The 23,459-nt window shown below is 34.8% G+C and overlaps 1 protein-coding gene across 4 annotated transcripts in view; it reads right to left on the minus strand.

Annotated features, from left to right (window-relative positions):
- Positions 1 to 23,459, minus strand: part of DCC (DCC netrin 1 receptor) — a 1,206,315-nt gene that overhangs the window by 606,094 nt on the left and 576,762 nt on the right. For all 4 annotated transcript variants that reach the window (XM_017501124.2, XM_017501122.2, XM_017501121.2 and 1 more), the window contains exons 3-5: positions 23,114 to 23,398; positions 6,042 to 6,192; positions 4,541 to 4,677 (exon numbers count right to left, since the gene is read on the minus strand). In XM_017501124.2, coding sequence (XP_017356613.1) covers positions 4,541 to 4,677; positions 6,042 to 6,192; positions 23,114 to 23,398 — 573 coding nt within the window. The remainder of the gene's footprint in view (positions 1 to 4,540; positions 4,678 to 6,041; positions 6,193 to 23,113; positions 23,399 to 23,459) is intronic.

Raw genomic sequence — 23,459 nt, forward strand, 5'->3', positions numbered from 1 at the left:
AACCCAGAAAAACGCCAGGAAGCTGGGAGGAAGGGACAAAGAGAGGAAGGGAGGGAGGGGGTGAAAGAGGAAGGGAGGGAGGGAGGCAGGGAGGGAAGAAAGGAGGGAGGGAAGAAAAGAAGGAGGGAGGGAGGGAAGAGAGATGGTCACATGGAAGGACAAGAAAGACAGAAGGAAAGAAGAAATAGCCAGATAGCCAGGTGTGGCCCCAGATACTTGGGAGGCTGAGGATAGAGGATCATCTGAACCTATGAGTTCAAGATCACAACAGAGCAAGGCCCTGTCTCAAAAAGGAAAAAACATTAAAAATGGAGAAGATACACATGTGTCACAGCCACACACAAAGAAAGATGCCATGATTTATCCTGAAGTGAAAGTCAGGTTACAATATAGCATATATTTCATTTATATGGAGAAAACAAGTGTGTGTGTGTGTGTGAGAGAGAGAGAGAGAGAGAGAGAAAGAGTGTGAGTGCATGTGAGTGCGTGTGTGTGTGTGTGTGCACGTGCATGTGTTTGCAAAGTCCGGGTCTTTGGGTTATGCGTATGTGAGCATAATTGCCTCAATATTTTATGACTTCTAACATTTTTATTTATCTCATTGTTTAACCATAAATATGTCAAATTTTATACCACCAACATTTACTTTTCTGATTATACAAATGGTACACCACTTGGAGTAAGCAAGAAACTACAGGAAAAAATAAGCAATGTCCAATAATGAGCACACTTTTCATGTGCCTCTGTGTGTACAGATTCTTAATTATGGCAATTGTTTTAACCTCATTCTTAAAGAACAGCTTGTATTCCTTTCTTCCTTGCCCCCTTATCAGCCTTTCTGCTTTGTCAAGATCATTACGTTATGTTCATGTATTTTATTTTATGTGATTATATAACTAATTATTGACCAAACTGAAATTTCAGATTTATTTTATTTATATCACATAAACCTGCTTCCTTTTATACCTGTTTCAGGAATATTAAAAATAAAAATAAAAAAGATGAGTAAGAATATGTGGAGTAGACAGGGCAGATAGTAAAGCATACACCTGAGACTCTTCAGTTGGATGCCTAGATTTCAATCTGGATCCTCCCGTGGGATAGTTACTTATCTTTCTATGCCAAAATGCCCTCATTTGTAAAACGGGATTGAGAGTAACACCTAAGGTTGTGGGGATAGATGTTGAACACTTCTTCCTAAATACTGATGTTTTCTTCCCTAGAGAGGAAGCTCCTTGATCGAATGACTTCTGACCTCACCACTCACCAATACCCACCCTTTCTTGGATTGAGGGGAGGCTGGATCAGGATAAATGAAACAGATAATTTAAGCAGCCGGGAAGCTAGAAGAAACACCTTTCACCTACTGTTCTCTCTTGGTAACAGGCCTGACTAGAGAGAGCAACTGGTCTCCATTGGCACCAGCTACCAGGCAATGGGACAAGCTGTCACCTGACTGACATCCTGCCAAGATAACACTGCCCATGACCAGATGGGCATGTCCCTCCCATGCAATGCAAAACACATGCTCAATGGCAGCTTCCTCAACAAACTAAGGTGATGATGGACTTACTCTCTGCCTTTCTCTTGTTTCCATTTCTCAATTGGCACAGGATCACAGAAGCCAAGAGCATTGTTATTTAATGGGCTCCACCTACCTACCTCCCACAGAGGATACTATAATGAATAAATACCTCGCATTGTTTGAACTCAGTAAATGCTGTTTTGAATATATCTATGTGTATATATATCTACATATATGTACGTATATACACATATACATATGTACATGCATACATACATGTTTTACATATGTATATGTACACAAAGATTATATTATGAATACATGCTAATATTATACTACATTCATTTATATTGCCGTTTTTAAAATTTTTACTTTAGATTCAAGGGTCTAAGCACAGGTTTGTTATATAGGTAAGTTGCATCTCACTGGGGTTTGGTGCACAGATTATTTTGTCATCCAGGTAATCAGCATAGCATTCAATAGGTAGTTTTTTGATTCTCATCCTTCTCCCACCCTTCACTCTCAGTAGGCCCTAGCGTCCCATGTTGAAAACTAAACATGAAGTACATAAAGACATACTTAACATCTTTGTGTTTACGTGTACTCAATGTTTAGCCTCCACTTATAAATAAGAACATGCCATATTTGACCTTCTGCTCTTGTATTAATTTACTTAGGATAATGCCTCCAGCCATGTTGCAGCAAAGGTCATTATCTTATTCTTTTATATGGTTGCATAGTATTCCATGGTGTAACTTTCCCACATTTTCTTTATTCATTCTACCACTGATGGGCAATTAGGTTGATTCTATACCTTTGCTATAGTGAATAATGCTGCAATAAACATACATGCATGTGTATCTTTATGGTAGAATGATTTACATTCTGTTGGATATAAACCTAATAATAGGATTGTTGGGTCAAACGGTAATTCTGTTTTAAGTTCTTTGAGGACTCACCACACTGCTTTCCACAATGGCTGAACTAACTCACATTTACACCAGTAGTATATAAACGTTCTCTTTCTCTTTTCTCCACAACATCACCAATATCTGTTATTTTTTTATTTTTTTAATAACAGACATTCTGACTGGTTGAGATGGTGGTTCTCAGTGTGGTTTTCATTTTTCATTTCTCTAATGACTACTAATGTTGAGTATTTTTGGATGCTTATTTTCAATATTTATAGAAAATATTTTTTACATAACAACACTGGTCAAGGTTCACTAGAAGTATTGTAATAGAGACTAATCACCTGGCTTAAGGAAAAATCAAAGAAGCATCCAAGTGTCATGTCACTACAGAACTTTATGTGAGCATATATGTGCATCAATGAAACATGAAAATATTTATGGAATAAAACATGCCAGGCTACCAAAAGTATTCACTTCAGAGGGATAGAAATGCAATGCCTGCAGTGGAAAAAATTATTAAATATTTTCTTCTGCATCTTTGGATAGTTTTATATGTATCAAATAGCATCTAATTATCTTGTAACAATTTACACAATTGATAAAGAAAAAATACCAATATAAGTACATACATGTATGCCAATACATATAGAGAGGCTAATTTAGGTTATCCTCAGAAATCAGTATCTGCATATATTTATCCTGGATATCAATGAAGCATTACACATCAAAATGATGTACATTAATTTGAAATAAAGTTTGACCTCATGCTTTTTTGCAAGTAAAGGTTTGTCTATGATCAGTGTAAATTCTAGCATATTCCATAACCATATCTTCCTACTGATCAAGAATATACAACACAATACAATTTCTATTATACCCATTTTGTGTTACTGTGTTTTGGCATTACAAATATGAAAGTTATCTATTTTCTTTGTCTCACCAACATATAAAATAAGATTGAATTCAATTGTGCCATTTTAAAGGCAGCTAATATTTTAGTTAGTATAATACCACCCCTAAATTCAGAGTTTAAGTCTTTTGCCCATTCCCAGTTTAATGTTTACGATTTGATCAAAGAACAAGTAACTTCATTATCTAACCCATGATATTTATTACCATTGTATCCACAGATGAAAGTGTTTTTTGAATAACCTCTAAAGACAAAAAGCAAAATGGATAGGATAATAATATCATAGTATAAGTTAGCAGATATAATCAGTATATAACAAATTTTTATTTCTACTTGCTAACTTTTAAATAGACTGATTGTTCTTGGATTCTTTAAAAAGCAAAAAAGATTTATTACTAAGGAACAACTCCTAATACTCATAACCAATTTTTTGTTGTTACAGAGAAAAAGCAATTGAAATCCAAATATTAAGGCACTTTCTCTAAACTATGTAATTCAAATAAAACTAGTTAAAATAAATCTGGAGTAAATGATAAAAAACATGTTTGTTTGAATATCTACCATGTATAAGAATTATTTGCTTGCGATGACGCAAGGGTAGCTCTGCCTTCTGGAATATAATAAACCCCTCAGTGCTCCTTAAATCTCCTTAAATTATATTCTTGCTATGAAACTGTTCCTTACATATACTTGATTTTAATGGTTCACTTTCAATATAACCATCAGAGTATTTCCATATTAATAAAACAATCTTACCAACATACTGAATTTAATGTCAGAAACCCTGTCATTCATCTCAAATAACATCTGCCTTTTTCCATCAAGAACAAATATTTTGCACAATTTCATTTTTTTCCTTCATTTATTTTCCCAGATATGATATTTTGGAATCTCATATTTGTTATTCAACACATCTGCCATTAATAATTTTTGGTATTTTTCAGCTATATCATTGGAACAATTTGACTAAAGCATAATATTTCTGGCTTCCAATCAATAAATATGTATTCAAACATGGCATATAACCCCTATGCAATTAATCAGAGCAAAGCAAAGGAATGTGTGGAGTACGGAGACTTTGCAATTTCACACTAATAAACATAGGAAACAATTCAGTGATGAGCATTTAAAGCATCACAGTGATATATTTGGAAAGGTACAATCTAAATTCATCTCCAACCATGAACTTACCCAAGACTGTGAGCTCTGCAGAGGCACTAATATTCTCATTTTTATACGTGACAACACAGGTATACATTCCACTGTCATCGTCTGTCACATTGGAGATAAGCAAGTTGCTTCCACCCAATAAAGAATACTTTTTAGACCTGTAAGATACAGAGTAGGTGTAGAGTAAATGAGCACACAAATATATATTAGGCAAGATACTCAGAGCTTTAAATGACCTCCACCAAAGCTCAAATTAAGACATCAGAAAGAAACTCTATATGATAATGGTGTGATAACGTCAAGATTACTGATCAAAATTTCACTCAAGGTAAACTACTCCCATTGGAAGGTTGTGTGTAGTGAGCAAAGAAATGAAGTAGATTAAACTTGAAACTAACTTTAGTGCTATAAATTGTAGATAATCTAGTCCAAATATCTCATTTTGGATTTGAGAACCTCAAGGTCCAGAGAAGTAGTACTCTGGAGTGAAAATCAATGTCCTGAAATCCAATTTAGTGATTTTTGTACAAAGCCATATTTTATACTGAAGTAAGAGGGCTTGGCTATATCCAGAGAACACACCTTGATGTGCTGAAACTGTAACTGGATTTCTTGGGTGTCCTAATGTTCTCAGAAATATTGTAATATCATATACCATGCCTTGTTGTTATCTAAATATTTAAGGTAAATAAAATTTAAAGATTAATTTATGATTGATGAACTTATCTTCTCTTTGAAAGTAGGTATGCTAAAAAGGAAAACACCAGTCCTCAAAATCAATGAAATTAATTCCTTAAGCAAGATCTATTTCATCAGAAAGACTAACTATTCCATTCTATTGACAATTTACTTTCTAACTGTACCTGATTATTAATGTTCGAGCAATTCAAAGTTGGCCAAGTTCTCCTGCCTTCCCTTAAATATTTGTTATAGCCGGGATAGTGAGTGATATAGTTGGAGCTAAAAAAAAAATTGCTCAAGCCCTGTAATGACATGCTACATATTTGAACTCAGAAAATTTTAGTTTCATTTTTCCCCTTAGCTTTACTAAAGTACAACTGACAAATAAAAATTACATACAATTACAGTGTACACTATAATGTTTTGGTATATGTATACATTGTGAAATTATCACAATCGAACTGATGATCATATTCATCACTCCACAGAGTTATCTTTTGTATGCGAGACATAAAATTAAGGATCAAACCTCTCTATATACTACTTTCTTATAATGGAATCCACCAAAATGTATCTAAAGACTTTTTGTGCAGGACCATCTCAAAGGTAACCTTGACTTTTTCTTAGTTTCCTTTAAGAATTGGTCTCATGAATTTTGGTCTTTTCCTCATCTTCTCATACCAGTGGCTAAATGTCTTTCATATACTGCATCATGCCAAGAAATGTGGAAAGAATACTCAATTATTATGAAAAACCATGTACTGCTATATCAAATTAGAGAAAGTAAATAGCAGCATATACTATAGAAAAGTTGACTTTACAAAAGTCTTAAATGAAATACCTGAGTTGGATGACTTCCTCGCCTCGTAACCAGGTAAAACTTGGCGGAGGATAGCCAGAAACACAACATTCCAGGACAGCATCTTTTCCTTCAATGGCTACTACATTGGATGGTCTTTGCAGAAAATACAGCTGTCTATGCAGTCCTGGATCTAAGAGGGAAAAACATAGTATTACATAATGTATGAAAAACATTGCAAAAATAAATGATATACATTGAAACTTTTTTCCTAACAAGACAAAAGATGGAAAGAAAAAAATTGAAAAGATGCCAATGAAATTTATAAACTCCTAAGAGTTTTTTCATCACCAGTTTATAGAATTATGACATTAGAATATTCTTAGCTATTGATGAGGCCATGGTATAGGGCACCAGCTTGAGGCTATTCATGTTTCTGAGGCTACCCGTAAGTAAATAGGCCTTGTTTACTTATCAGCATTGGAGAACAGAAAAAAATATTAATAACTTTTCTAAATGTTATTATCTAGAACTTCTTGATATGTTCAGTTTGCCTACCACCATATCTATTCCACTTTCTTCTACATTGTTTACTGCTTCTGTGGCTTGGAAAATAAGATAAATATATTAGAATTTGACATATTTGAACTGTGTTAAATAGCACACAGGTACTGAGAATTAGAATACACAGGTGCTGAGAAAATAACTGCTTTCTTAGAAAAGGAAGTTACATTTGTAGGACTTAAATTGGTTTATAACTAGTATGGCAGTGTCTGGCTTTTAAAAATTTCCACAACATTTGAAAGATTCACTTTGCCCTTAGACCTGAGACCCTGAGTCAATGAAGGACTCTGCATCCTTCTACTTCATCTGATGCATTTACTAGTTATATATATATGGAATATTACTCACTTTTACTAGAAGGTAACTAAAGCAGTGTTGATGCAACCTAGGAAGTCTTGATTCAATCATAAATGCATTTCATTCAAAGTTGCTAAGATTGTATCAGGTACAATAAGCAAAAAGTCCACAAAGGTCTAAGCCCAGAACGTAATGCTCAGGTAGGCTTGCTGACAGCAGCTTCTATTTCCCCTTCTATATAAGCTCCACTGATAATACCTGGGGACACACCAACACCAGTCATATCTATGGTTAGGGAGAGTTGGAGGAGTCTGTTCTACTCATGGCAATATCCTCTGACCAGACCTGTTGACTAAAATTTTGTCACTCAAAGTTTATTTAGTTGAGATAAGATGCTATGTTTTCAGGTAACCATTAAAATCCACATTTCCTGAGGAAGGCTTAATTGAAGCAATTTTCAACCTAATTCATTCAGTGGAATTAGCCTATAATCTGTCATTTTGCAAACTCAAAGCAAAATCTGGATGCAAAGATGATGAGGCAATGCTGTCTTTTAAACTAGGATCAGGGTGAAAAGAGTCGCCAAGGAAGGATAGACCCAATTGGGTCATAAGCATGAGCTGCTGGTGATCAGAGAGGATATAAAATAGGAGAAGTCCTAGGACACATTTGACATTATCCTTAGTCTTCGTTAGCCTGACCCAACTCCACACAGGTGGATCACAGGGTAATAAAACGATACCAATCCTCAAGCTAGTAGCTGGGATAGTAATTGTTATCTAAAGTACTCTCTCTGTGTACAAAGAAAACTTCACACTTTCTTAGTCTTCCCGCATCTGCTTCTGGTTATTCCAGTGACAAAAATAAATACTCTTCACAGTGAAAATATTGAAAGCATTTTCCAAATGTGTTCATCTTTATTATATCAATATTGTAGAAAAATGTCTCAAAACTTTTGAAAATTGCTGATGGTATGCTTCATTTCCTTTCTTCAGTGACTTTTCAAATCTAGTAAACATGGTTTGAAAGAAAATACGGCTTAACGATAAATTTCCTGAACAGGAAAGTTCCCAAAATATGTATTTACAAATAGTTGTCTTTATTATAGAGGCCTATGCATTTGGATATTTTACTTCCACCACCTGCTCCCCGGTAGAAATGTTTCTGCAACTTAGACTAAGTAATACGATTCTACAATAATCCCTGTTAAAAACATCAAGTAAGATCTACTTAATTTAATCATCCAGCTAAAAGAAATAACCTGGAACCTACGAATAATGCTACTAATTTACCCACAGAAGAAAGACTTTTTCTTTTCTTTTTTTTCTTGAGATAGAATCTCTCCCTGTCACCCAGGCTGGAGTGCAGTGAAGCTATCTGGGCTCACTGCAACTTCCGCCTCCTGGCTTCAAGCGGTCCTCCTGCCTCAGCCTCCTCAGTAGCTGGGATTACAAACGTGCACTGCCACGCCTGGCTCCTTTTGGTATTTTTAGCAGAGACTGGGTTTCACCATGTTGGCCAAGCTGGTCTTGAACTGCTCACCTCAGGTGATCTGCCCTCTTCGACCTCCCAAAGTGCTGGGATTACAGGGCTGTGCCACAATTCCCAGCCAAGGCTTTCAGCTCAAAACTATTTTACTTTGTTTTATCAGAAAAAAAAAATCATGCAACACAAAAATCGGTTTAATATTTTAAAATGTTTATTTACCAAGCAGTTAAACAGATAGTTCAGATAATTCTCATATATCAGGTCCTATCCCTTGCAATGCAGTTTCTCCTATTATAAACATCTTACACTAGTGTGGTATATTAGTTACAATTAATAAAACAATAATGATAAATTGCCATTAACTAAAGTCCATAACTTACATTATGGTTTACCCTTTTTCATAATTCTACAGGCTTGATAAATGCATGTCTTATATACATATTACAATATCCTTTGGAATAATTTTATCATCCTAAAATCCCTTGAGCTTCACCTATTCATCCCACCCCTGCCATGCCCTACCAAACTCCAGGCAACCACTGAACATTTTATTTTTTCTACAACTGTACTTTTCCAAGATGTCATATCACTAGAATCATAAAGTACATAGCCTTTTCAGACTGGCTTTTTTCACATAGCAATACACATTTAAGATTCCTTCACGTGTTTTTGTGGCTCGATAGGTCACTTATATTTATTGCTGGATAATATTCCATTGTCTAGCTGTACCATAGTTTATCCATTCATCTATTGAAGAATAACTTGGTGGCTTCCAGCTTTTGGTGGAATGTTTACATGCTACAAACATTCAAGCATACATTTTTATTAGGACATAAATTTTCAACTCAATTGAGTAAATACCTTGAGTGCAATTGCTAGATCGTATGGTAAAACTGTTTAGCTTTGTGAGAAACTGCCAAACTGTCTTCTAAAGCAGCTGTGCAATTTTTCATTGCTACCAGCAAAAAGAGTTCTACATCCTTGTCAGCATTTGCTATCGCCATTTTTTTTTTTTTTATTTTAGCCATTCTAATACTTGTGTCATGGTATGTAAGAGATGTTTTAACTTGCAATTCCTTAATGACATGATGTTAATCACATTTTTATATTTACTTTCCATTTTTATATCTTCCTTAGTGAGGTGTCTGTTCAGATCTTTTGTCTGATTTGAAATTGGTTTGTTTCTTTCCTTATCATTCAGTTTCAACAGTTTGTTGTATGTTTCGGATTGAAGCCCTTGATCAGAAGTGTGCTCTGCAAACTTTCTTTTTCAGTCTGTGGGTTGTTTTTTCCTTCTCTTAACATGGTCTTTTGTAGAAGATAAGTTTTTAATTTTAATAAAGTCCAACTTATCAACCTCTCCTTTCACAGATTATTTAGATGTTATATCTACAAATGCACTGTTGAATTTGCGTACTTACAATTTCCCTACAGTATCTTCTAGAAGTTTTATAGCTTTGTGTTTGTATTTAGGTTTATGGTCCATTTTGAGTTAATCTTTGTGAAAGGTATGCCTGGATTCTTCTCTTATCTCTTCTTTTCTTCTTCCCCCTTTTTCTGCATATGAACATTCAATTGTTCCAGCAGGACTTGTTCAAAAGGCTGTTTTTTCTCCCCAGACTTGATTTTGCTCAAAGATCACTTGACTGTATTTGTCTGGGTTTATTTTTAGGAGCTCTTTTCTGTTCCATTGACTTGTTATTTTTCCAATACCACACTATCTCCACTGTTGTAACTGTATAATAAGTCTGGAAATCAGGTAGTGTCCAGCCTCCGACTTTGTTCTTATTCTGTATTGTGCTCACTATTCGGGGTCTTTTGTCTTTTCAGGTAACTTTTAGATTCATTTTGAACTTAACCAAGTTGCTTGCCGATATTTAATCTTTGTCTTAAAATATCAATGCTCCAGGCGTCACTGGGCTTATATTGCGAAAAGAGAACCATCTACTATTACATTTTCAGATAGAGTACATATAGTCCAAATTACCCCAACCTTGACTTGGCTCATTTCAGTGACATTTGTTACCATTGTGGCTTCATAGGCATTGGAATTTGTGACCTTAATTATATGAAAATGTCAGCTTTTGCTGGAAAAACATGATTTTTATATCCTCAAGCTATTTCTTTGTATCATTTAGTAAATTCAAATACTAAGAAAATTCCCCCAAAAGATAATCAAATTTTTCATTAATAGTAAATAGTTCATATATTTTGCAACATTGTACTAGATTAAATATGATTTTAAAAAGTGTTAATCTTCTTTAATCCAAAAGGGAGGCCTTTTACTGTTGTTGTAAGTCAGGCCTAGCCTTGTATCTTGCTTTGACCAGAAGATTGTGGTCAAAGTTATGCTGCATGAGCTCTGCAGCTAAGGTCTCAAAAGGCCTTGCAGCTTTTGCCATTGCTCTCTCTGACACTACCATGTTAGTCTGGCCAACTGGAGGGTAGAAAGGCACATGGAGAACAATCGAGGCCCTCAGTCAACAGCCAGCACTCGCTGTCAGGCATATGAGTGAGGCTGTATTGAAATCTCTCTCTCAGCCAAATGCACGTAAGTGAGTCCAAGTGAAACCAGCAGAGAAACTGTTGAGATAAACTATAGAATCATAAGAAATCATAAATCATTACTGTTTTGAGTCACTAGATTTTTATAGTAGTTTCTATGCTACAAAAAATAACTGAAATATATACATAAAAATGAAAACAAGATCTCTGAAATTTAAAATATCGAGTAACTATTCTTGTTATTTTAGTTTGATTTCTAGTTTGTTTTTGCACTGCTAAAATGTTCTACAGAAATATTATTAAACTTGATATCTGCTGTATTTTTCTCCTTTATTAAAAATATGAGTTTTGGAGAAGAGGATTAAAAAGGTATATTTATATTTTTAAATGAGGAGGATAAAGATGCAATTTTCAAGGTTAACATTGTATGACGGAATTAAGGATGGTTTTATCAACTTTGGACTCTTGTGTTTTTTCCTAAAGGTTTTTAAATAACATGTAGTATTCTTAAAGAGTTATCTTAAACTCTAGTATTTCAAAGTATATAGAAATTGTACCAGGAGCAAACAATTATAAAAGTTAATGACCAATATTCAAGGCACATATTTAAGAGCAAATGAAAGTTTTTCCTCCAAGCTCCGTAAGTACAGATTAAAAAGACCTAGGAGATGTGAATTTAAAATTCTAGGTTGTGAGTCATGTTGACTAAATCGATTTTAATGGAACTATGATGAAATTAATAATTACTGATTAAAAATCATTTGTGTTCTGGTTATATGGGAACCCACTATTCAGATACAAATGCAGTTATTCGGCTAATAGAACATAAAGACTTTCCCAGTAAGTTAATGAACATAGTTTAATTACAGGAAAGGGAATCAGAATGCAAATTTTTAATGTTCTATTTCATAAGTTGGTTGGCAGGTACATACATGGTCATTTTCCTTTTTAAAATGTATACATATATTTCATATATTTGTATGTATGACATATTATAAAACTGAAAGAAAAATCTAAATATGGGTTCTAGAAAACATATTTGACAATAGCTTTACAGTCAAACCAGCAAAAAAAAAAAAAGATTTTTTCTAATGTCAAATTTTGTCATTAAAATCTACAAAAGCATACCTCTTTTATGTGATGTTCATGAACATAAATGCACAAAATTATGCAACTACTTCTCTAAACTGATTAAAAGCAGTAATGCTTTGCTTGAACTCCAACCCAGTTTAGCATTTTCCTATTAGGGAGAAAATGTTAACCTGATTCTTTGAACTGGTCTGTTTATTAACCTGGTGGCAGTACAGCTAATCCTCCCAGACAGCAAGAGGATAGTATGGAAATAAAGAAAAACAGTCATTGCAGTGATACTGATCTCAGACTACCCAGATTGCCTTAAAGTGTGGAACTACCCTATGGCAATATGTTGCCTTTGCTATTCTTTCCTTTCTCTCCTCTTCACTTTTTTCTAAATAGAAATATTGGCCTACTTTAGCTTAATCTGTTATCTGGGTTGAGGATGATCAATCTATAATTATTACAACAAAGAACAATGATGCAGACAGCGAATCCCAAACGGCTGGGTCTCAGGAACTTCTGCACTTTTGAAAATTACTGATGGCCCCCTTGAAGCTCGTTAGCTTTTGGTTATACAGGCTATAGCCACGAATATGTTCCATACTAAAAATCAAAACAGATTTTTAGCTGAGCGTGGTGGCTCACACCTGTAATCCCAGCACTTTGGGAGGACAAGGCAAGCGGGTGGATCATGAGGTCAGGAGATCGAGACCATCCTGGCTAACACGGTGAAACCTGGTCCCTACTAAAATTACAAAAAATTAGCCAGGTGTGGTGGCAGGCACCTGTAGTCCCAGCTAGTCAGGAGGCTGAGGCAAGAGAATTGCTTGCACCCTGGAGGCAGAGTTTGCAGTCAGCTGAGATCATACGATTGCACTCCTGCCTGGGCAACAGAGCAAGACTGTCTCAAAAACAAACAAAACACAGATTTTTAAAATATTGATTAAATATTTATTCATTTCTCTTTTGAAACAGGGTCTGTCTCACTCTGTTGCTCAGACTGAAGTGCACTGGCATGATCTTGGCTCACTGAAACCTCTGACATTCTGGCTCAAATCATCAGCCAAATAGCTGGAACTATAGGCACATGTCACAACACACAGCCAATATTTTTTGTTTGTTTTTGTTTTTGTTTGTAGAGACAGGGTTTCACCATGCTGCCCAGGCAGGTCTCAAACTCTTGAGCTCAAGCAATCTGGCTACCTTAGCCCCCAGAAGTGCTGGGATTTTAGACATGAGCCACTGTACCTAGTCTATCATTTATTTTTGTCACATCAAAAATAATAACTTTTTAAAAACCTGTATTTTCCAGAACAAAAATATTAGAGAATATAGTGGTAGTTCTTTCCATTTTTGTAAATCTTAAAACTTTATTGCTTTAATTTAAAAATACTTTCTGCATTCATGTTGTTCTGTTATGTTGCTTTTGTAGAATTACATAGAAACAATTTGATCTCAAACAAATATATAGTTGGAAAAGGGAGGTGTATTTTGATAGCCTTTTCATATAACTGTAGAGATATCCTTGAATACTTTAGCAAAACTCAATAAGCAGTGTCTTGAAAGTTGCAATATGAAATCTAGTGCCATATTGATGAACATTTTATACTATGTTATGTATCTGTTGACTTAGCTGGTATTTTGAATAGATCTTTTACCCATGCATGATTTTGTCACATCAATCACTGGTTATTTGGAGTGGTACATTGGATTAGACACATCTTCTCAATGTTGACGCATTCATAGAGTAGCGAAAAATCTCATTTGCTACTCTTACCACCAATCCCATCAGAAAGGTGTTTTACTTGTTGGGAAGCTGTCAAGCTCCCAGTGGCAGATGCATGTGTTACAAATTTCTAATTTTAACTTAAAAACTTGAATTTCATTCTTGGCAGTAAATATTATTTTCCTTGAAGTAGCTGGCTCACTTTGTTCATTTTTGAGAAATGCGTAACAAGTACTCAAGTCTGAATAGCAAGTTTTTCTGTTGACTGCCCTTTCAAGTAAAAATGATGCTTCATGAAGGAAAAAAAAAAGGTAGCTAGTCCAACTTGAAACTCAAGCGATCTCAGAAATGTTTATCATGCAAAACCCATTATAGTTTCATTTTTTTGTGCGTATTTTTTCTATGTTGACATTTGAAATACTAAAAATATATATACTTTAAGGATTGAGACAATAAAATTAATAATTTTCACTGCTTTATCATGGATATTCTTAAGCCACCATGGTTAAAAACAAAAAACTCAAAAGATATATTAGCATTATTATTAAAATGAATTTTTGACCTTGCAGATACCCTGAAAACATCTCAAGAAATTCCAAAGCTCTAGGTACCTACCATACTTTGAAAACAAATGCAGACACAGTCTCATAAAATTAATCATGTTTCTGAAATACTCAGGAAGCCCATTTCCCTTCAACATAAAAATAGTTTTATATCTTTCAAGTAGAAATTGATAAAATATATTTCCTCTTTCCCCCATCCCCTTTTCCTTCCTTCCTCTTTTTGCCTCTCCTGCCCCCTTTGTCTTATTTTGCATTTGAGAAGATAATGCAAAACTTAAATATGTTCAATTACTGTATTTCAGCAATAGTTTGTTAAAAGTCTAAGAGCATCTTGGATCATATAACCCGACACATTTATTTACACTTAATATATTCAGAAACAAAAAGTCAACTATCATCAGGCCCCGTGCACTAAAGAAGGGAAGGTGTATTAGTGAAAGTGAAGAGAATGTTTTCTTTTTAAACAATTTTAAAAAACATTAAAACATTACAATGGTTGAATTGAGTCTGTGTGGCCTGATGAGAGGCATATTTCACTCTCCACATTCATCAATTTTCCCAAATGCCTTAGGGGCCACATAATTTTGTCTTTCCTCATGGTGGATGACCAGGCTGGCCATATAAAGTATTAAACCTGGAACACTTCTTAGAGTGTAAAACACACACACACACTCCTTACAATTATTTTAGGACGCTGGGTGTGATCGGAACAATCCTGGGTAAACTAGAACTTATGCTCATGCAGTGATGGCTAGGACTTTCCTTTAACAGGGCCATTTCCGCAAACATTTATTTAGAAACCTCAACACCAAACTTATGGCGGTGAATCTGAAGAATAACTGAGGCACAGAAAAATTAAATTATGAACTGTTGACATCTGCATTGGCAAGAAAAAAAAATACCGGTTTTTACAACTTAATAACTGTCTTCTTCAAAATAACCAGTAGCTGCTTTTAATTTATATGTTTCTAAATACAAAAGCCTTTCTTCATTGTGTGCTCCTTGGCTTTCTTTATTAAATTCCTGCCTCCATAGCATATCAAACACATTTCCAAATGGAAATGAAAGGACACTGCAGGCTACGGTGGGGTATTCTCTTTGATTTCTCCCCAGGCATAAGAGCTACAAATTAATTTAACTTCAGAGAGCTAGTTTGTTCTGTCTGCATCCTTGATTTCAAGCTAACCTACTGTTCACCTGCTGGCTGCGTAGCCTTCCCCCATCTAGTTCTGTTTTAGAAAATTCAGCAGGTACCATGAGCCTTCAAACACCAGCAGGTACTCTAATAAGTGCTCTGAGCAAAAAATTTCATGAAACTCTTTCTAACTCTGTGTTTAGAATATTCTTTATTGAAAAGCCAGCCTAATCCAAACTGATCACAGGAATCAGAATTTATTTAATAAAAAATGAAAAACTCCATCTGGCTGTAAGCCAAGGAGCTTTGAACATGGAGAAAGGAGCCATTTCTCCGGAGCTATTATTCACCACTCTAGGATTCTCTTATTTTCTTTCCTCGTTTACACCAATTTAGTACTAAAAATGACATTCCCTCTCTGTAAATATTCCTACATCTGTTCTTATTTCCTCTTTCTTTCTCCATGTACACATACATATTGCTATTTCTAGTTAGAGTCTGGCGGAAGAAAGGAGAGCATCTATTCTTATCACTGGCGTATGGCTTCTACCCCTTGTGTCTCACAGCAAATTTCGAGTCTATCAGTTTCATTTTGTAGCAAGTCTGAAGGAAGTGATTTTTTTTATATTTTTAGATTTTTTTTTTAAATTTTGCAGCTGACAGTAGAATCCCAGAAAACAAATGTTGCCATTATAATGTGTCAAAGTTAGTTTGGAAGATCCAAAAATCTTCATAATTTATAGATCTATGCATAAAGCACCATTAAAAACTTTCCAGAAAAGTAATGTTTGTGATTCTGGCTCTTGTTGTTTGGTAATAAACCGAGGCATTTGGATGATTTCCCATTTTGCCAGTGTTGAATCAATAAAGGCATGCCCATAACTTATGACTAAATTTGTCCTTTTTTTTTTGAGTTCCAGGAACAAATTGATGGCAAATGAGGCCAGAGAAAGAAGCAAGCTCCACAGGTCTTTTCCCCATTTTTTTGGTGACTTTTGCTTCATGGGTTCCAAGTTTGGCTTCCACACACCCTCAGGGAGGCTTTCTTGTTCATGTGAGAGTAACAGATGACTGCTTGGCCCTTAAGATGACCCACCTAGGGCTGTTAAATGTCACATTCTTAAGTAAATGCAGAAATGATCATCTTTTGGCCTCATTAGACCCTTGGGAATTAGACTCTTGGGAAAAAAAACAGGTTCTCTCCTTTCCAAGAAATATCCATTCCTCTATGTGGAGGACAATCTCAAATATACTGTTTTTGCTTTTGAACTCGTGAGATATAGTAACTTTTCAGGGAACAGTAGCCAACAGAATATAATATAATCCATACCTAACATCACTCAAGGTCAAGGATGAAAATAGAAACAAAAAAAACAGATTTACAGAGGGGGAGGATCACTGATTTTAGAATGATAAACATGACAAGAAAAATGTAATCAGTCCCCAAGTTTTTAAATTTTCAGCTTGGAATCCTGAGTCTTGTTGATGTCTCCCCAAATAGCACTTGGAAATGAAGAATTACATTTTAATTCAGAATCAAACAGAAATGGTCTACGTATCAACAGTAAGTCATTTTAGGCTTACCAACATATTAGGCTTTGTTACATCTGAATGGAATTTAATCAGCTCCACATGAAAGACTGGCTATCTTGGTTATCTCACATTGGTTAAATAACCTGACCTACTATAACTAATTCCACTGCAACATGATTGTCAGTTTACTTTTTTGCTGTGCCTAGGCCTGGTTCCCAAAGAGATCAGGATAAAGTTATCTGCTGTGGAGAGGGGCACAGACAGAATGACATGGAATTTAGTTGTACATAATAAAAGATGTCCTATCTCCTTTTGGTGTGATTTGAGTGACAGCATAAACTAACTTAAACATATTTTTACGAATCTAAAAATAGAATAATCCCATGTTTTTTTTAAATTGATTTTTGATCATTAATTATTGTGTCATAGCATGGCCTTGTGGTTTTTAAGGATTATGTTTTGTCTTGCAAACCTGAATTCTTAAACTCTAGGATTATAAAGGCAGAGTTGAGGGTGAATGTGGGGAGAAATAATAAATGAGATCCTTTGTAGTGAAAAGATTTGAAAAGGTCGATGTCGTCCACACTCTTCTCTTAACAGATAAGGAAACTAAGGATTTGAGAGGATTAGGATTGCTCATGTGTAATGAAGATCAAATACTATCAAGCTTATTTATCTCCTGACTCCTATTTCTAAACCAATTCCTCTTGTACCATATCATACAGCAAAGGAAAATAATGTTACTGGAAAGGTTAAAAAAAGGTGAAATCATGTAGCAATAAGTTACCAGAGAGGAAAGAGATGCAAGAAACTCTGACTTCTCTTAGATATGAAAATAAAATGCAGAAATGTGCCAGGACTGCAGATAAACAGCCGAAAGCATTTGGAATGAACTACCAATAGACAAATTAATACTTATGATACCAAGAATCCAAAATCAGTTAATGTATTACCAGAGAAATAATCTTCACACAGAAATCAAATTATCTAAAACTGGAAACTCTAAAATGCTAAGATAATTATAATAGCTACTGAGGGCTTTGAAGTTCTAAGCATTGTACTTGGCTTGTCAAACTCAAGCCTCACAACCACCCTATGAAATAAATGGCATTACTCGCTACATTTTATAAGATAAAGATTTAGATTAAGTAACTTGCCCTAAATTGCACAACTATTAGGTAGCTAAACCAAGATTTGTACTTAATCAATTTGTGTCAGACCCCACAATATTAACCACTGATTATAACAGTAGTTCAAATTGGGAATTTTTAATATTTGTAAACTGGTCAATATGAAGTCAAAATGAGCAGAATCCATGGAAATGGGTTGTGATAGTCCATATGCAGACTTTTCATGCCATCTGAATTAAATCTGATATATCTAGGAAACATGGACTTCACATGGCTTAAATACAATATGATCATATAGTTCATTTTTTCCCAGTATAAGTGAGAGGAGCACAAGAAACCATTGTATCCATCTTAAATCTATGAAAGGCTAAGTGTACTCTGTTTATTCCCTGGTATAAGAAAAAGTTTTATTCAAACTAGATTTTTAAAAGGAAAGCACACTATGAGAAAATCCTACAATGTAGTAGAAAATCTTTATGAGAGAAAAATATCAGGTAATGCATTAGCTTAATATGCTGTTCACTTCCTTTTGTTTTTGGGGTGTATGTTTATGTCATATATTCATTGCTCAAAAACCTTCAGTGATGCTCAATCATCAACAAATAGAATCAAGTCTAAATTCCTAGGCATGGAGTTTCAGGATCTCCATACAGTGAGTTCAACTTCTCATTCCAGATTTATCATCTACTGGAATCATTCTATAAACAGTTCTTCCCTTACGATCTATGAAAGTAATAATCTATAAAAAACCTTCTGATTTCCCAATTAGTTCCTTGTCTATGTTCATTTGGAACTAGATTTGTGTGCCTGAATTTGCCCTTCTCTACGTTAGTCATATGGCTACATGAATTAACTACCCGGCTTGATAATAAATTTTAAAAGCAAATAATGTGTTCTTTTTGTTATATGGATCACTAATCCATAAAAATGGAATCTATTTTCTATCATGTAACTACAATATATTTTTACAGAAAATATAGAAAATAGATTAGTTTTGAAATATAATATTTATTAAAACTAAAAAGTTTAATGTACCATTGAGTAACAAATTCTTAGGGATGAACAAAAATCTAAAATTACTTGTTTTAAAACTAAAGGTAGGATTTTCCTTTCAAATAAGATGTATTTTAGAATGGTTTCTGCTAATATGTATTTCAATTAAAAATTATAAAGAAAAATGCCATATTTTAGTGAAATTTATTTCTTTAAAAGCCAGTGACTCTAATTAGATACATATTTAGTTCAAGTCTATACAGGACTCAGAGTCATCTAATTGTAGTTAAACAAATGAACAATAGATTGAATTACCAATTGATCAATTCAATTAGGCCATTAAGCAAACTAAAATAGGAATTCCATTGTGTAAGCCAGTAATTTTAGTCAACCTAGTGCCCAAACCAGATTTATAATTCTTCAATTCAATCTCCTTCTTGGCACTCAGACATGATGCGACATGAATAAAGTGAACTTGACAACCACAATAGCTGCTTCAGTTCATCATATGTTCACCATCGCACACAGTAAGACATTTTAAAACATCTCAACTCTGACTTAGTGTTTTGTTATTGAAATTTTTAAAAACACTTTAGAGCAATTTGTTACTGATTCTGTTACACATGTGTAATTTCTGTAAGCAAAAATTCAATTTGTCTTAAAACATTAATCAACAAATGAAACTAGGTACTAATTTTCTTACCTTTAATGAAACAAAGAATTATGTTAATCTGGAAGAGATAAAATTTTATGGGAAATATCTTCTAAATAATCTGTAATTTGTTTTAAACACAATAACACTACTCTCCCACTTCCAGTCTCAATGAACAGTGCAACTAACCAGCTTTCATCACAGTCTGGATTCCATCCCCTCACCCATATGCCACATGTGGTATGTTTCCAGGACCAAACATCTTCATTTCTGGATCTTTTCTGATTCTTCCTTAGTAGCTGCTTTTGGTCAGTTCTCTCCAGGATGAACGTTGTAGCATTCCACTTCATCCTCCTTACCATTTAACTCGCTTCCTTCCAGCTTCTTCCCTTTTATCGCTTCCTGCCTTTGAGCCAGTCAAACAGAATATATGCAGTTCTCCTGAAAAGCTTTTGATCTCTATTTTCCTTATGCTTTGCGCATGATGCTCTTTTCCATGGTGTATATTTCTCTTTGTCTAGCTACTACTTGTTGGTATTTCTCTTATGAGGGCAATGGTGCTCCGTGTTTTCTTCTTTTACAGCTCAGCCTACTGGCTTTATTTCCCCCATGACTGTAAGCTTTTGTAGGGTATGTAAGCTTTTTTCATTCCTAGCAACCAGCAAGAAGCCAGGTACATAAGATTCACTCAAAAGTTCATTCAGTAACGTATTTATTTATTTAATGAATAAAGTAGAGCTGTGCTGAAAGATCGCACTTTAAAACTACTGTCTGTTAAAATCTGAATTTAATAGACCTCCATTACTTGGTGATTGAAGACACCTGATATATAAAAGAGGCAACCTGAAATAAGTTTTACTTAGACTTGAGTAAGAATACTAAATTAAATATCATTTAGAATTATATAAGTATAAACACATACATACATTCAAACACTTCTTATGAACTATGGTAAAAATGAATTTAGGGGAAAGTTGCAAAATTTCTCATTAACAGCTACCGATGTCTCAAACTAAAACAAGATATAAATAACTTCATCAGTCAACATGGTGATTTAGTGACTCTGGAAAAAAGATATACTTTTTAAGAGTTCTAACCATCTGGCACCATATTTAATAGTCCTAAGTCATGCTAATATGATATGTGTATATGTGCATGCATGTATTATTAATATGTATACACACATGTATTATATATTTAATTTGTTACGGCCTCAAAATGGTACTTACAGAGAGTAGACATTGATTCAGAAAGGATTAGGATGATTTTTAAAATGAGAGAACCCTAAGTGGCAACTAAGAAAAGCAGATATTTGCCATTCATTCATTCATTCATTTACTCATTCATGCTCTCGATCTTGTACTTACTGTTCATCTGTGAATTTGAACTCTAAACCAACTTGCAAATTTGAGGATGTGTTAAATACATTCTCCTTTAGCAAGTTCTTTACTTGGCAGCTAGCATACGAGACAGGTTTAGCCACGTATGACAGTAACTTGTGTGTGTGTGTGTGCATGCGTGTGGGAACACGTGCATGTAATATCTTAACTTATACTTTTTTCTGAGGTTTATATTCGAATTCATAGAATTAAATCAATCCTCATCTGATGTGATGCCTTTACAAAAAAATCGGTTTCAATTCAGCTAAAAAATAGTCATGCATCTCAAAAGTACAACATATTCTCTATTTTAGGCATATCAGTAAAACCAAATTTGGCTTTAAATAAATCTCTATGGATTGCAATGCAAATGGCTGTTGCAAGGTGAACAAATAAAGGTAAATTGGCATATGATTATTATGTCTATGTGTCTTTTAAAACTTTGCATTTCACATTTAATATTTCATTAGTTCAACTTGATTCCTTAATACCACTGGAAAACAGACTTCCCTGTCAGACTAAGATAAGCATATTCTTGCAAATTTTATGTGCATCTTACCTTGGCTTCCTATCTGATATTCTCAACAGATGCATTATTAATAATACATGATATAAATATTTTAAATTTTGTGTATGTAATGGGTACATAAATAGATGCTTGTATGTGTTGGGAATAAATGCTAGCTTTGCTTCTGTTATTGCCTAGTGGATGAAATGTAAGTGTTGCCAATAGTTATTGATACATTTAAGTCAGTATCCCTGTAGACTAATGGAGTAGAGAATATACAAAAGAGAAAGAAGTTTTAGAGATGTCCTCATTAAAGCACCTGGAAACTTTCAATTGAATTTCCAATTTGCTTTTAGAATTACAGGAATGCTACTCTCTGCATACCTGAAGTATTTGTTGTAACTACACACAATTAAGAGTGCGGAGACCAAAGCCAACATCCATGCTTTAAGATGTAGTCAGTTCCAATTACTCAAGTGTGTACCTTTTTTGTGATTCTCAGAAGAGCATCTAAGTCAGTCTTAAAAGTTTGGTTAAAAGAGAAAGTAGGCATTACATGGGTATACTACAGTAGTGGTTATTAGAAGAGAAGAGATCTTAGGTAACATCCAATCCAACCCTGACTATTTAGAATCAGAAAATGAGGCCAGTGTCTTAGAGATTTGCCAGACAAGAGAACATAAGAGTTGGAGAGAAATGACTTTTTCTTACCATCATACCAATCATACTCTATTGTAATTACTTACATGTATATGTCCACCCAGAACTTTAATGGGCCAAACTCTGGGACAGTCTTAGTTACTGCCACATACCTAGTACTTACCACAGTGCTTCTCAGGAATAAGTGTAGGAATGGACAAGTAAATGATTGTTCAGGCTCGGCACAGTGGCTCATGCCTATAATCCCAGCAATTTGGGAGGCCTAGACAAGCAGATTGTTTGGGCCCAGGAGTTCGAGACCAGCCTGGGAAACAGGGTAAAACCTAGTCTTTACAAAAAATACAAAAAATTAGTCAAGTGTGGTGTCACAGGGCTGTGGTCACAGGTACTGAGGCTGAGGTGGGAGGAGCACATGAGCCTGGGAAGTCTAAGCTGCAGTGACCTGTGATCATACCACTGCATTCAGCCTGGACAGTAGAGTAAGATCCTGGTCTAGAAAAATTAAACAAATAAAAACATTGTTCAATATTGACTTAGGGAATATTCTTAACATTGCTAATTTTCATCTTCATCCTTTGAAATGAATAAAAACTACTACCCGTTAGACTATTAACAGAGGAAAATGAAATATGTGAGAAATGCTTACCAGTTATAACAAGTGAATGAATAAAGGAAAGATATCTGTTTCTACAGAAACTTCAACAACTAGACATGAAAAAAATAAGAACAGCTTTTGGCAAAATCTCATCAAATGCTTCAGCAAGCAAGAAAGAAATAATAAAAAACCAAACGCAATGACCAATACAGAACTTACAGCAATTAGAAATATCTGTTAAAGAAAAAATTGTTTTTCAACTTATTCCAGAGAATATCAGTCTGAAGACAACAAAGAGCATTGCAATACCTGATAAAATTCTGACTTCTGCTTCATTTCCTGTTCTTGAGCTGGCTGGATTTCGAGCTGAGCATCGGTAAATTCCAACGTCCCCTGGTTGGAGTCGGCTGATCTGCAATGCTCCAGAGGGCAAGACCACCACTCGGGAGTCACCTGGGATTGGAGTCAGGTCTTGTTGGTTCTTCTGCCAGTGTATTGTTGGCATGGGCTCCCCAATGACTTCACACTTGAGTAGCACTGTGTCTCCCATGAAGGCTGTGACAGATTCTGTCTGGGAGAGGAACCTCAGCGGTCCTAGGAGAAAAACAAGAAGGAGGAATAAGTCTTTCAAATAAAGCACAACAATCGCCAGTTA

This window comes from Cebus imitator, unplaced genomic scaffold (assembly GCF_001604975.1).
Source record: "Cebus imitator isolate Cc_AM_T3 unplaced genomic scaffold, Cebus_imitator-1.0 Scaffold278, whole genome shotgun sequence".
Classification (NCBI taxonomy): Eukaryota; Metazoa; Chordata; class Mammalia; order Primates; family Cebidae; genus Cebus; species Cebus imitator.